General features: G+C 32.7%; 1 protein-coding gene across 1 annotated transcript in view; it reads left to right on the top strand.

Moving 5' to 3' along the window:
• LOC106716983 (alpha-1,3-mannosyl-glycoprotein 4-beta-N-acetylglucosaminyltransferase A) overlaps positions 1-16791 on the top strand; it is a 36930-nt gene extending 20139 nt beyond the window's left edge. The window contains exons 2-11 of the mRNA XM_045686135.1: positions 9620-9732; positions 10008-10128; positions 11324-11532; positions 11715-11827; positions 12563-12791; positions 14426-14638; positions 15114-15221; positions 15348-15544; positions 15866-16082; positions 16593-16791. Of these exons, the coding sequence (XP_045542091.1) occupies positions 9625-9732; positions 10008-10128; positions 11324-11532; positions 11715-11827; positions 12563-12791; positions 14426-14638; positions 15114-15221; positions 15348-15544; positions 15866-16082; positions 16593-16634 (1557 nt within the window). The 5' untranslated portion in view covers positions 9620-9624 and the 3' untranslated portion in view covers positions 16635-16791. The remainder of the gene's footprint in view (positions 1-9619; positions 9733-10007; positions 10129-11323; positions 11533-11714; positions 11828-12562; positions 12792-14425; positions 14639-15113; positions 15222-15347; positions 15545-15865; positions 16083-16592) is intronic.

The following is a 16791-nucleotide window of genomic DNA, read 5'->3' as shown; positions in this document are numbered from 1 at the left end:
ACGATATTTGATGATACATTTTGATATTACTCCACATGCCAGCGTCGTAATAACGTTACCGCTTTTTATGTTAAATGCGGTTTCCGGAAACTGATGTTCGCTTTTTTGTCCGTGGAATTATTCGTTTTTCATAAAATAGTATATACCTTTTCCAGGTAAGCGCCAAAAAGCTTCCGCTTTAATTAAAATGTTTCACAGTATTTTCCTGCAATATTATTAGAAATGTTAAACCTTAAAATTTAATCTTTTCCTTATCTCTGCGTTCCGTCAACGTATTCTTTTCTTCGACTTTAATAAAATTCGTGTTATAATCATACTAATATTATAAATGCGAAAGTTTAGATGGATGGATGGATATTTGTTTGAAGGTATATCCGGAACGGCTGAACGGATCTTGCTGAAATCTGGCACAGATCTAGAACACATTCCGGGAGGACACATAGACTACTCATTAATAATGCCGCGCGGACGGACTCGCGGGTGACAGCTAGTGCAATATAAATTGCATTAAAATGTGCTTTGCATATGTCTTAACTATAGCCCTTGAGGTTATGAGGTAAACATGCCGCGTCTCTCATGCACTCGAGGGTTATAAGCCTTGTCAATGCCATTAATATTAATTGTTATGATTTAGGTTTAGCTATAGTTTGTCAGCAGCTAATATGTGCTTTAATGTAACAAAACTTAAGCTAGCTTGAAATAATTACCGTGAGTTTGTATTGTAAGAAAGGATTAAATTTTGTTTGCTTCAATAACTTGTTAAATCCTTTTCTATAAGTTAAAACAATAATATATAAGTTATAAACAATGATAACAGACGCCACGAGTGTAAAATCATAATGAATAACTTGGCAGCAGTAGTATGCAAGGAGTAGGCTACGTCTTGTACTACAGCATGCCCCCTGGCTAATTAATCTATTTTCTGTTAATGAGAACTGGAATGGGACAACCTTCCGTCTACGAGAAACTTGTAAATTAATTGGATTCTGGAACCCGTAATAAAATGTTGTCTAGCAGGTTAAGTTTAGTTATATTTTAGTTTATAACATGTTTCTTATATTTAATATTACATCAACTTAGATTAAATCTAGATTAGCTAAGGGAATCGGGAAAAAGAGAGTTTATACAGAACTAGTCGAACAGTTCATGATATTTGCAACTAGAATTGATTAGTTGCTTTAGCCAAAATAACCGCAAGATAAGAACAAGTGTCATGTAAATGGGAATTATGATTGATTTATTCTATTATTATTTTTATCTTATTTATATTATAATTACTTCAATATTTATTTTACATTATACGTTTTTTAAAGGAGCCTGTTTATTCAAAAGCTTCTGCAGTTGACTTGGTAACTGTTTCAGCAATTTGCCTATTATGTTGTCCGCAAGTCGGTCGAGTCGAGAGGCTTTTTACAGTTTGTGCTTTTTTATTATTAAAACTCATTACGAAATTATATCAAAAGTGGATCTTAGAGTATGCAAAATAAATTGGTTTATTGCTGAGTAATTAATTAAAATGTATGCTTAATATTTTTTTATGTACGTTTGAATTCTAATGGACTTAATAACATAATCATGGAAAATACAAATTAGATGATAGTTGATGCTTAATGAAGTAGTGATAATGCAACGTAAACGAATATTGCTTTATCTACGCTGATATTTTAGTAAACAGGCTAGACTATTGACTATATCCCACGAACGTTTCACTTGGGGGAATTCTAAATTGGTTTTATATATCCTGGTTCAATAGCCAGATATAACTAACATGCACCTGTCTACAACAATACAGATATGTAATAGAGTTCTCTATTCCACTTTACAATTTACAGTAGCATTTTTATTTACTTACCGTTTGTGTGAAGAAAAATATGTCGTTTTCTGTTTAAATATTTTAAGGCTTACGTAAAAAACGGACGGTGCAAAATAAACTAGCATATAAAATGAAGTCATGCATTCATATTTTATAAATAGTTCGTACATCTGAATAAATTAAATGCTCTGAAAGTTACATCTAAAAATTCAGTTGTATTTTTATTTAATTGATAATAATATTAAAATTTAGAAAACCTAAATATTAAAACTGTCTGAAAAAAATGTAATCTTTATCTTATATATATAAAAGAAAGTCGTGTTAGTTACACTATTTATAACTCAAGAACTGAACCCCAACGTATGCATCCCAATTAAATTTTACAGATAAAATTACTTTTTGAAAATGAAGCTAAATTGCATTTACTACTAGACTAAAAATATTTATATGACGTGTTAACTGTAAAATATAAAAATCTCCTGCAACAAAAGCGAACGTTTAAAACTATTCAAACAATAGTAATATCTGACTGAGTTGTAAAGCGTTTTTATCACAATCACAACGTAGAACAAAGCAACGTGATATAGCAAAATTAGACCGTTTATGTTTTTAATGGGATCTTCTTATGATTTTCATGATTATTTCTTCTAGTATTTTAGACATACTTTTTTATTTCTAGTTACAAAAAGATTGAGACGGATGTGGTAGGTATATAATAACTTGAGATTATCTTCCGAAAAAAAGATTTTAAACCAAAATCTATGGTCGTGACATTTGATAAGCTATCTTAGCTAGTGTTCGCTTTTTACTAAGGGTAAAGACGTATTAGATAATGTAACGACCTCGGATTTGCATCCAGCCTTTTTGTACATTTTGAGAAACATTTTTAAAATTCATATCTTCTTTTTGACATCTTTTCATTTTGACGTTTTGTTTAAGAAAGTCTGTATTAAAAAAAGTCTTGTCATCGTAAGCATTTTCATCACAATAAAAACAGTTTTCTATTTTTAATATAGGTAAATCTTTATATTTAACATCAAAGGTATCAAAGACTCAGCACGTCAGCTCGTCAACAATAGAACGCCGAATTTCCTTGCAGCTATTACAACACAAGATATATTTGTCTTGTACAAATAAAATCCACGGCAGTGATTAAACGCCTGTTTATTCCATGAGGTATTAAAAAACCTACTTATCTCGGTTGTCATGGCCCTTGGCAAAAATAAGCCTATACCCACCATATACTTTTATATGTTAGAACCAATTAACATTCTATGTTACGGCAGACCTAATCAGGCGTATGCCAAAAAAAAACTTCATCTTGTCGAATGCAGATATCTATACAACTCCAATAAAACGATGATTACGTCAATTATTACTACAATATGTACTGTATTCTCAATAGGTATCTTGTTTCCGTCTGGCGAGGTATTTGATTAAAAATTTCAAATGAAATACTCTCTTTTCAGAGAGTAAGTTTGTATCGATTTTATTCGTACAGCCATCACACTTGTGTTAAAAAAATCACTCACCTATTTCAATCAGTGAAGCTAAACAAAGGTTACGTTGTGTTGTCTATTGTCATGCACTCTACTCGATTTATTCGATAAAAAATATCGAATATTAACACCATGACTTGAGTAGAATAGGTATATTTCCAAGTAAAACGCGTTTTAGTTGTATTGATTCTATAAAACCCATAAGCACTGTAGAGATAATTTGTTAATTACCGTTTCAAACAAAAAATGCGGCCACCAACGTTGAGAGACTTTGGTTGTACAGTCAGCTTCATAAATATAGTGGCAGTCAAGATATCCAAATATATAGGAACACCTAAAGTGATCAATTATATAAGTACAACCAAAGTCATCAAATTAATTGAAGCATCCACTCTGCTCAAAAAGATCGAAGCGTTCACATCGTCATATATATGAGTACATTCAAAGTGCCCATAATTATAGTAACAGACAGAGCGTCAATAGTAACGAAGCATCGAAAGTATGCAAAAATATCGTAACATTAGACAAAATTGAACTCTATCTCTATATACTTAAAATACACTTTGAAATATACTACTTCTGTTAAATTCATTTGACATTTTATAATCAAAACATTTTTTTGCTATTTACTACAAGTTTACGTCCCGCATGACAGATAGGTACGAGATAGATAAGCAATATCAAATTTTAATTTGTCACCATACATGCCAGTTTGGCCTTACGGCTTAACTGTTCGCTGTAATACGCAGTTTTGGCGATTCGAATCCCAAACTTTTTTTACTGTTTTTAATTTTATTATCAAAGCGTTATATAAAATTGAACATTATCGCAACAATTATTGGTTACAATAGTAGTCGAATACGACATCTTTAAAAATTAAGGAACCACAATATTCCTTGTCCCTTTTTTTAACCGAGTCGTCATTAGCATGTTTTTTCATTGTTCACGTTTGTTCTTGTAAGTTTCGTCATTTAATTCCGCGCGGACTATGTCACTGGCGACATCGAATACGTGTAATAAATCTATGCTTGGAAAATTCTACTGCAACCGGACTGAAGATACCTAACAGTAAGAGAAAAATAATTTGATACAAATTGTCAATTAATTTAACAGAATTTGTATACTTTCAAAGTGTATTTCAAGGATATGGATATACGAGTAGAATTCAATTTCAATGACCGCAATGACAAGTGAAAACACTCTCCGCCCACTCGCTTTATTCCGAGATGGCCGAACCTAATCGTTATTAATTTTATATAAATATTTAATACCCCAAAAATTAAAATTTAAAATTGTTTTTGTTAAGTAAAAAACATATTCTAAGTACATTACCAGATTTTTCCTTTTCATTAAAAAAAAACAAGCTCTATATGTGATTGATAATATTGAAAAATAAAAACCTTGTAAGCTTGGGATTCGAACCATTAAACTTACGTACTGCGGCGAAAATAGTAAAACACTGAAACTAGCACATATTGTGACAGAGTAAAATTTGATATTACTTACTAGCTTTTACCCGCGACTTTGTCCGCGCGGAATAAAAAAAATGCTCACAGGATAAAAAGTTCCTATGTCCGTCTCCTAGTTCTAAGCTATCTCCCCATCAATTTTCAGCTAAATCAGTTTGACCGATCTTGAGTTATAAACAGTGTAACTAACACGACTTTCTTTTATATATATAGATAGATTAGGTATCTGTCATGTATCGTCAATTTATAAATTTTAAACTTTATAATAATAAGAAGAAAAATGTTGGGTTGTCCGATAAGTTCGTGCCCATTTTTAAGGGAAGTTTTAAGGGCCCTTAAGTTTTGGCATACGTCTTTTAAATTATATTTGTTCGATTTTATTGCAAAACGTCTTATGTATTTCGGCAAAAATTAAGTGAATCAGTTTTTATAAAACTGATAGAAAAGAACGAATCGTGTCCTACCATTTGTCAAAATATGGCTGAAGTTATCCTCGTTTAGTATGTACTAGCTTTTACCCGCGACTCCGTCCGCGCGGAATAAAAAATAGAAAACGGGGTACAAAATTATCCTATGTCCGTTTCCTCGTTCTAAGCTACCTGCCCACCAATTTTCAGTCAAATCGATTCAGCCGTTCTTGAGTTATAAATAGTGTAACTAACACGACTTTCTTTTATGTATATACTAGCTTTTACCCGCGACTCCGTCCGCGCGGAAAAAGAAATAGATAACGGGGTAAAATTATCCTATGTCCTTTTCCTGGTTCTAAGCTACCTGCCCACCAATTTTCAGTCAAATCGATTCAGCCGTTCTTGAGTTATAAATGGTGTAACTAACACAACTTTCTTTTATATGTATAGATAGATGTGTTATCTAAACATGTCATATGTTTTCAATAATTGTAATATATTCGGGTCTATTCTAAGCTACCTATTAAAAATCGGAACGAACTTATTAGACAACCTATTATGTTGATACAAAGCGTCAAATGAATTTAACAGATGTAGTATATTTCAAAGTGTATCTTAAGTGAATAGAGATAGAGTTCAATTTTGTCTAATGTTACGATATTTTTGCATACTTTCGATGCTTCGTTACTATTGACGCTCTGTCTGTTACTATAATTATGGGCACTTTGAATGTACTCATATATATGACGATGTGAACGCTTCGATCTTTTTGAGCAGAGTGGATGCTTCAATTAATTTGATGACTTTGGTTGTACTTATATAATTGATCACTTTAGGTGTTCCTATATATTTGGATATCTTGACTGCCACTATATTTATGAAGCTGACTGTACTTATATAATTGTTCACTTTAGGTGTTCCTATATATTTGGATATCTTGACTGCCACTATATTTATGCAGCTGACTGTACGAAAGGTTTAAGGGGCCTCGCCTCGTTGGCGTCCTTATTCCATAAACAGGAGGAAGTTAATATTTTTTCCAAATGAAAATAAGATTTTGGGTTTTTTTTCTCCGGCTTACTATATAATTGTCCTTGACTTTACATGTATATGATTGTATTTTTATGAATCAGTTTGGACTTAACGTTAAGTTCGTAATATTTTGACTTTATTAAAATAAATACATCAAACCAATCCGGAGCTTCAATTTTTCACTCGAATCAATCAAGTATTCTTTTGTTTGTTCACTATTTGTATTTCATATTGGTGAATACTGGAATACGAATTTTATGTGAAAGAAAAAAAAAATTTGTAACAATGTTCCAACTGAATGTCGGAAAAATTAAATACGTTGTGCATTTTGTCTATGTTATTTGAACTTTAATTGAATACAATTTTATTGCTGTTCACGATGTTGCTGTACAAAATGAATTACTATTATATTGTCACTCCGTACATTGTCTTTGGCAAAACAAAGACAACAAAATGCATTAATATCATGGTCAGTCGTATTACACAGTAAAGTTGATAAAAAAACAATTGGTGACGTAATAAACATTGTTACTTAAAGAAGAGATTAGGAAAATATAATCCATTTGAAAAGATAAAAATTGCATCTGTAAGAGAATTCCGTCTAAATCAACATTTAAAATCGTCACTGGCTTTGCGCAATGTAATACTCACAGAGAGACTAATGCAACAGCAATAAGCGAGGAATTAGGTTTGCTCACCGCTTCAGTAGCTACCATCGATTTTTGTACAAATAAAAGCTTTCCGTTTCGCAGGAAAAACTTTTTCCTTTTTACGCTTTGAAAGTTTAACGTATTTTGTAATTAATCTTACTACGAGTATCTTTCCTACTATACATATCCGTTTAATCCCGGAAATAGTTCGGTTCCCGTGTGATACGTTTACTTTATTTCTCCATGTTTACTCGATAATTCTGCAACAATTCAAAAGATCTTGTTGAAATTTAAAATATAAAACAAAGTCAACAAGATATTTTTAATTCTTGGAAAATATCATCATACTTCTTACTAATGTTATAAATGCGAATGTTTACATGGATATATGGATGGATGGATGTTTATTTGAAGGCATCTACGAATATGTACGAACGGCTGCATAGATCTCAATGAAATTTGGTGTAGATGTAGAACGTATGATCCCGGAAATGCATACGGTTCCCGTGGAATACATTTGATTTACATATTTACTTGACAACTCTGCAGTGGTTCGACATGTCTTATTGAAATTTGGCACAGATATATAACATAGTATCAAATAACACATAGTACTGATATTCATCTTATTTTATAATAAAAATGATATCAATCGCATTTCTAAAAGATGCAATAAAATAAATCCCGATTCTTATTCTTTTCGTAGAAAAATAAATCTCATTGTGCGGACTACCGATTCGATGTTTAAAAGTATATTTAAAGTAGAAATCTTGTCGCAAGGAGTTTACGTGGTATATGTGGATTCTAAGGTTTTATTCAGAGACGGAGTTCAGATTTGCTTTTCAAGTACAGCTTGTGTCTTCGGAGTACCGAAATACAAGATTTCGAAGAGAAATGTACCGAGTTTATTACATAAGTGAGGATTTAAATTGATCACCATTTCGTCTTTTGTGTGTCGCGTGATCATTTAATTTTTATTCAATGACAGCTATTCTATTTCATTACTACAATTTATCCCAATTTGACGTTATTGCATCTATAGTAAATATAACATCTCTGAGCTTTAGTTAGTTACAAACACCAAAAAGTATAGGCAAAGGGTTGTTGATAGGTGAAGTTCAAATATAAAAATATCACTTCATTGACTGTTATTTTGTTTGCAGCCAATAAACTGGCGTGCGCTGATGACTGTGATAGTTGCACCATCAGGTAGCGCTGCAGTGAAATGTCACTTTTACGAATTGCAGAAATATTGTATGACATTTTATAAATGAACTAACCGTCGCCCGCGGTCTCGTCAGTGCGGAATTAAAAAAAAACTTAATAAGTAGCCTATATGTCCTTGCAGACTATGTTCTACACCTGTGTCAAATTTCTTCGAGATCCGTTGAGCCGTTCCGGATATACCTTCAAAGAAACATCCATCCATCCATGTAAACATTCGCAGATATAATACGAGTATTAGTAAGATTTGTTCGATATGCAATTTGCCGAGTCCTTACTATTTGCCGGGACAAACTACCAACAGGCGGCGTACACAATTTGCTGGTTACACGTTGTACAAGTGCATATACGAATATGATGTATTCAGCCAAAGCGAGACGGGTCATGTTTGATATTACTTCATGCGAGCAATTACTTCCAAAATCTGTCTCCTGTTTTTAATCTGCTTTTGCTTTTATGTTGTGTATCAATCAACGAAACATTGTAAAGTGGCAGTAATTATTAAAGGGCCATGAATACAAATTTGATATACGAATACATATTATAATTACTATACTTAGATGGTTATTTATAATGTGCCAATAATATAACCTGCTTCGAACACAACATTCGATTAGCGATGTTAGTAGAAACGACAAAATTTTGACATATTTTAGATCACGTGTGTGTTGTGTGGATGAATAAATACGTGCCATATCAAAAATTACTTTTGATCATCGATATCGCTGATTTAACTAACTTTCGATATGTCACATAATTATTCCATTTTGACAAACATATATTCTATAATACTAGCGATACCTGTCTCTCTATATTGTAAGAACGGCTGAATCGATTTGACTGAAAATTGGTGGGCAGGTAGCTTAGAACCAGGAAAAGGACATAGGATAATTTTTACTCCGTTTTCTATTTTTTATTCCGCGCGGACGGAGTCGCGGGTAAAAGCTAGTTTAATATAATTTCTACCAACTCCCTTGACCATGAAACTCAAGAACATTGATAACTATGTTATATTTTCATTAATACATAATTGAAGGATAATTGAATTGTTAAAGTCATAACTGCTTTTATGAATTAAATCTACTTCAACGAAATGTTAATACTTGTCAGGGCGTACAAAGTGCAGCACGATTGAAGGTATGGCGAAATCGCAACAATACGGAATCAAGTATAATTTGATTACAAACATGCATGTCGAGTGGATTGCCTTAGCGTTTCATTAGTTATATTCGTGACGTCTGTATTTGTCAATACAATTTGTGCATATTGAAGAGCCGGGTGAGATTTTAATAAGAAACATTATAACTCATGTAATTGAAGTGAAATTAAGCATGTTTTAAAAAATTCTCTGCATTGGCAGTTTTCAACTGTAGAGTTATAAAATCTTAATAATTGTCATGGTAAAACGATAAATGGACATATAGTTATTAAGTTAATCTGTTTATAAGAACGTTTAATAGATTAGCTAAAATCTTTTTGTTGTATATATTTTTATTAATAATATTTGGTTTTCTTTGTTTAGTCTCTATGCCAAGAGAGGACAAAATGGAGCAAAGCATAGCGGAGATGCAAACCCACCTGCAATTCCTCGATTCGCTTTACCGTGCTCGTCTAGAGGACCTCCTTACCTTGCAGGTAATTTATTTAATTTATATTTACTTTAATATCTGCCTTATTCTCGAACAGGAATTAAATAATCTTGTTTGCAAAAAAACAATAGTTTGATTACAATAAATGTTTTTTTTTTAATAACGGTTGTAGATGAAAAAAAATGGCGCTTTGTGGTTTATAGGGGGATATATTGTTTTATTGATAAAAAAAGGATTTCCCTACCTCCTCCTATTTGGAATGGAATGGAAATTTGAGTGAACGGTGCAATAAGTTGAGTTTAATGTTTGATTGTTCTACAGAATAAGGTCCTTGCAAGTCGCTGTTTCAACGAAAGTCACCATCATCAGCCGACATCGTACGGCGACACGGTTACGGTGACCATTACTCCGGAGCTTATGACATCATTGAAAAATCTTAGCGGTATGACTATTATTGAAAAACCTTAAATTTTATCACGATTTAACCCGCTCAAAGCTGCAGAATTACGGAGAGTACATTTTTATACATAAATCGTAGTCGCACTGACAACGGTCTTTTTAATTTGTGCACAAATTAAAAAGATATCAACGCTTTCATGCCAACATTTTATTTCTTGCCGTTTTATAATTTCTTCACAGAAATAAACAGATAACTTATCCTTCTATGTTTACTTAAATTGTAAACTAATCTTACCCGATTACGTCATGGGTCAATTAGCACACCATTAGTATTCACTATATTTATAAAAGCATAAACTTGAACAACAGTCCGCTCGCGAATCTCTCACGAATTTTAGTACCAGACTGTCACATATAATTTATTTTACACACTCGGTACACAAGTTCTGCATCACGAATGCAGATTGTATTGTTGAATAACGTACATTCTTCGAAAAATAACTTACATTTCACATCTCTGATCAATTATGTAACAGGCTCCTTTGCCACACTACGTGTAACATTTTCCCTACATTCTTGACATCATTTAAAGCTATAACTTCAAAGGAATATTACATGTGTACAACAATTTGCACTCCTTGTGGAGTAATACATGCTGTGAACGCTTCACGGCGTCCTTGATGTAACGTGCCACAAAATATGAGATTAGCATGTTCAGTGGTTGTTAATTAAATCACTTCTACATGCCGTGAAGTAAAACTATATCTAACTGTGAATTTCAAGTGACACTTGTATACCAACAATATTGCTATCTCAGTTTTATACAAAAAGAAAGAAAGGGATGGCTATATTGTTATTCAGTTATTATAACAGCAGTGATACACAGAACATGTACGTAGTCTTCGTGTATACTCGTCAATTATGTTGACACGCTTTCGATGTTTTTCATTTATTTCTCAATATTTTACGCTGTGCGAGTTCTTCCCTGTTTTTAATTTACTTTAGAGTTTCCGACCTTTCAATAAGTGTATAGCAAATTGATTTTTAATGGCAATTACTTAAAATATATTGCACTGCAAATGAATGCAAAAGATATTTAATTAATATGTTTGTATGTGATTTTGTCGCGTTTTAAATGTATTACACATTTCAATTATCAGAATTGTTAATATTTTAATCTGTTTTCATTGTAGTGATTAGTCAATTAATCATTATCAAATATAAGTTTATCTTCATAGGAACGAAGACGGCGCAAGGAGTTCAGCCCAAAAATCTCCAACTTTTTCGCACTCCTTTTGTTTTTCAACTACTCCCACACCTGATGAATGACCCAAACAGCCTCCGCCCCTCTTATCACATGAAGTCCGGCCGAGTGTTTGTCGACGTTGTTATCGGTATACCGACAGTTAAAAGAGATAAGGAGAGCTATCTCTTGATTACACTTACGGTACGTTGCCACATATTTTTCTTCATCAAACAATATTGTAGACTGCAATTTATTTAAAAGTTAAGCAAACTAAAGTATTGCATTTTTCAATTTGAAAATCAAAATTGTGTTATAAAATTTCTATAGGAAAAGCTCCACCTAATTTCTATCACTACTCATCAGCTTCATTTTGTATAACGCAGCACCTGGTGAATGGCTTGGCTGAGGACGACGTTAATTCGACTCTCATCGTCGTGTTTGTCGGCGAAACTGATTTGGAGTACGTTGTGAACACCGCTCGCCAGATTGAAATTACGTGAGTCTATTAACTCTTACTTTTGATTAAATAAAACATGTGGGCACAGTTAATCCAACAGTTAAGCTGACTTATTTTATTTAAAAGTGATATGGAAAACATTAATCATCTATAGGTTGTAAAAAAATCTATAAATTATTGTTTTTTGTACCTAAAATATTTCCATTAGGAATTTTCCCGCTGAAAACTACAAAAGCTCGGAGATGCGACGTTCCCATTTGTTTACCGCTCCGTAATCTGCATTAGCAAAACCACTAGAGATTAACTCATTTTTTTATTTCAAATAAAAAATGCTTCGGAAAAAATTTAAGCGCCTTACATATTTTTAAAAAAAGGCGAATAAAATAATTGCTATTTAAAAATACCAAAACTTTATTATCAATTTATTCCTTACAAGCTGATATTTGATTTTGGTAACTTTAATATACTACTCGGAAACATTTTCTATTGTTCAAACAATCTACGATCGGTCATTTGCCTGTATATAGATCTAACACTGAGCTTATCACACGCCACAACATAGGTCTGCTGGTGCATTCAGGCCCGAAATTGGCGCGATTATCTGTAAGCCAATTGAATCAATTCCCTCCTAGTTTCGCTTTGTTTTCACATGACTGACGACAGATTGCATTAAGCTAATGGACACAAATCAAAATCAATATCGGTACGAAAACCTTTTGAGTTTTGGAATTTTTTATCGTTAAATGGGGCTCAATGTAAAGGCTGCAATTTCAGGTTTCCGAAGCAAGTGGAAAACGGTCTCATCGAAGTTTTGTCACCATCGTCATCTTATTATCCCGATTTCAACACATTAGAAAAAACTCTCGGCGATTCGATGAAGCGCGTTAAATGGCGTACTAAGCAGAACCTGGATGCCATCTATCTGATGTCTTACGCTCAAACCAAAGGCACCTTCTATCTGATGCTGGAAGACGACGTTATCGCCAAGAAGAACTACATGCAGGTAATAAATTTATAATTCAAAATTATATTGTATCCATTATTATGCAACCCTTAAAAATTGGTTTGTTGTTTACATTTTTAAGTAATGGCATCGAATATCGATGTTAGCATTTAGGTATATCATAGTTTTAAAGTGACGCAGTTCTGCAATTACCATTTATCTGTTTATAATAAATATTTTTAGGATGTAAACTCTAATAAGAAACGCATTCGCGAAAGACGTATTTGATTTTGAGCACTATAATTGTATTACCTGCTTGGTGCGAATATTATTTCAAAACAAATGTTGTATTGGTTGTTATGTGCTTTGCGCTCATTTTTACATTTTGTTGCACTTTAACTTATAATGATACCGAGAACCTTATAAGATAAAATCGTAGCACACTTCATCTCTAATCACTTTGTAAAGTTTTATATTTTCATGAGATATTTCCTTTTATATGTGTGCATATCAAACATAGTACTCATATTTGCTTACGAGTAACTTAAATTCCGTAACGTCATCAATGTAGGTATTTGTATTTTACAGTAAATACGAAATAAAATAAAATTGACACGGACTATTCTACATCTCAACATAGGTACAGTGTACCCCACGAAATACCCTTTCGCTATCTCACCAGATTACCTAGAATAACCATAAATTGTGATTTTATGTAACATCAATTTTAATTTTTCCTTGTGTATAATCTTTAGTTAGTATAAGGTTATTGTTATTGATTTAAATATTTTAATTTTTATCCTACTTTGACAATGACACAGTGTAAAATAATTTTAATTGTACCAGTCAATAATGTTTACCTTAAACTAAGTGTGTAACGGCGCAAGTACCTAACGTCAAAAGAACAGCGTTCAACAAAGTAAAAAAGTTACCGATAACTCGTTGGTTATTTCAGACATTCGTTACGTTACTGCTATTACCGCTGACACTTTACTCTGTACTATTTTAAAAACATAATCGAAGTTATTAAGAAGTAATAAGTTTAATGCTCGAAATTTTTTGTAACATATTTCGTCATATTTCATAGCTTTGTGTTATCAGGTTATCACTAATAAGAGGTAAAGATTATTTAAATATTTAATTCAAAGCTAAGATAAATATTTATTTAACGAGATGGTGTTAGGAGTTCTGTAAAAGTCAAGTAAATACCTATCTTTCTAAAGGAATAGGTTTCGTTCGATATCGGAAGCGCAACAAGAAATTTAATTAGGATTCTATTTTAAATTGAAGTCGTCGACGACTACGAATCGAATTATTTGCGACGCTGCTTGCCGTATCAAATTGTATTAGCAAGAAATACTCTTGAAGTTTTATTTGAACCCTAATTACAATATCAATCGTTTCCAATTGCTGGAAAAAGGTAATTTAAATTTATAACTAGATTCAGTCCTCTTGGAATCTGCACTGGGATGCTTTTCAAATACTTGCTTCCGTTTTTTTACCATCTATCCTGGGAAATTTCTTTGCTGTTTTAATAGGACTTGCAATCGAAAGACCGATTTTTCAAACGTCTTTTGATGCTTTGAAAGAACCTTTTCAAGTGGATGATTAATTTTTCCTTTAAAAATCGCCTGATACTGGCTGTTTTCATGCCTCAATTTTTTATGATAAAAATCTATAATTATCTATTTCAGGAAATCAAGCAGTTTACAGCAGCGACAACTGTTGCCACACCTAACTGGTTCTTCATTGAGTACTGTCAAGTGGGTGGCATTGGCAAACTCTTTCGTTCATCCGATCTGATACACTTCGTTACCTACGTGCAGCTTTTCTACAATAACATGCCCATCGACTGGCTGCTGGAAAGTTACCTCGCTGATCGTGTCTGTTCCATTGATAAGAATGCGGTATGTTGATGTTCAATGAGAAAATTAAATTGAACTCTTAAAATAAGTATTAATGTAAGAGTAATGAAATGCAAAACTTTAATTTATTGCTTTATTATTCGTTAAGAACAATTTTGGATTTCAAAAATGTACTTAGTTATAACGAGAAATATTGTTGCTTATTCTAAACGTAGGAAATACTATTTTTCTAAATAATATATAGTAATTGGTTAAACATGACTTTGAAACTGATTTCTTGATAAAGAGATTTCTGAGTTTTACGTTATACAACTTTTTATTTTAAAATGGTATCAGGACTAGAAATCGCAGTCACGCGCAAGAGTATTCTACAATATTATCAATTTCTTCTAGACTTATAACAAGAGAAAAGGTTGTTGATGTGTATATTAATATTTTTTCAAAGATAATGTAACTTTTATGTGGATAGCAAAGTATTCTGTGGGATTAACTCGTAGTTTTTATTCGTATATTATAGAAAGCCTGCTCTAAAAGCAAAACCTCAATTCGACCGAAGTATAAAACATCGCTATTCCAACACATCGGTCTCTACTCTTCACTAAAGGGAAAGATTCAGAAAGTCAAGGTAATTAATGTGTAATTCTATATATTTTCTACTATTAGGTAACTTTACAGAATTTATTATTAATATACTCGTAATAAGATATTATTTTAATGTGATAAATAAAAATCAAATAAAATGACATTACAGGAAGCTCAATTTGGTTCGGTACCTACTTATTATCCGCACACCAACCCCCCTCTGGAATACATGAGAACAGATATCGTAGAACAAGGTGATCACACACTCAAACGGGCGTATGAAGGTCAAACTTATTTCTGGGGCATCAAACCAAAGAAAGGCGATATGGTTGAATTTTGGTTTGAAAAACCAACGGCTATTAAAAGGTAACTTTTTATATTTCATGATTTATATTTTTTTAGATATTTCTAGGGATATATTAATACCTCTTAGTTTATATATTTCGTTTAGTGCTGTACAAAGTGATGCTTGTACTAAAGTTTGTTACGGATACAGTTCGCATCAGGTTTTAATTAAAATAATATATATATATATATATATATATATATATATATATATATATATATATATATATATATATATATATATATGTGTGTGTGTGTGTGTGTTGTGTGTGTTTTTTAAATGGAAAAGATGTCACACACATTAAGTTGTTTTAGACTATAAGTGTTTGTTTTGATTTCTAGCTTCACTTTCCGTAGTAGCAACGTCGACCACGTGACTGACAAATTCTACGACACCGTTGTGGAAGTGTTGCCAGCTGGCACCAACAATTATACTGTTGTTGGAACATTCGATGAATTTGGTCTCGCTGACGGTGAACTAAAAAAAGACGCTGGACCCTTCTCTGCCATTCGTCTCCGCGTACAGAGCGACAGCTTCTACTGGGTCATCCTCAGCGAAGTAAGCTTTAAGATTGTAGCGCTATATATTTAGACAAGGTGGTGACGTATGGGTGCGCAGTCAATGTAGTATGCTTTATCCTTTGCTTCCCTATTTTACCTTTCCCTGTGAGACTCTAAGAAAAATACAAATCTAATGACACTTCACTCTACTAAATCGGAAGCCGATTGGTCTACAACTTACTACGGTACGGATAATATGCCTTATGTTTACGCGTTCAAGTAGATATTACTGTTTTAAACCTTTGGAAATAATCTCACTAATATTATAAATGCTTATGTTTAGATGTATGGATGTATGGATGGATGTTTGTTTGAAGGTATCTCCGGAACGGTTCAACAGATCTTGATGAAATTTGGCACAGATGTAAAACATAGTCGCGGGCGACAGCTAGTGTTAAATACTATTCAAATTTATAAGGCTCCAGATATCCCTTTTATTTAAAAAAAAAACTGCCTGCTAATTAGTCGCTATTAACTTCATAGTTAAAATATGAATTTGCGTTTTCAGATTGAAATAATGACCCACGATGGCCATAAAGATACGAGGTGACATGATACACGAACACCCTGGGAGAGATTCGACAAACAGATGAAGCCACCGCATATGAAGAGACACCACACGAGGCCCAAGACTTCTAGACATCTTCACTAAACATTATAACTTGCAATTTCAGATTTTTCACGACGACTTTTGGCTTTTGGCTTTA

Source organism: Papilio machaon, chromosome Z (genome assembly GCF_912999745.1).
Source record: "Papilio machaon chromosome Z, ilPapMach1.1, whole genome shotgun sequence".
NCBI lineage: Eukaryota > Metazoa > Arthropoda > Insecta > Lepidoptera > Papilionidae > Papilio > Papilio machaon.
This window is presented reverse-complemented; position numbering and strand designations above follow the sequence as displayed.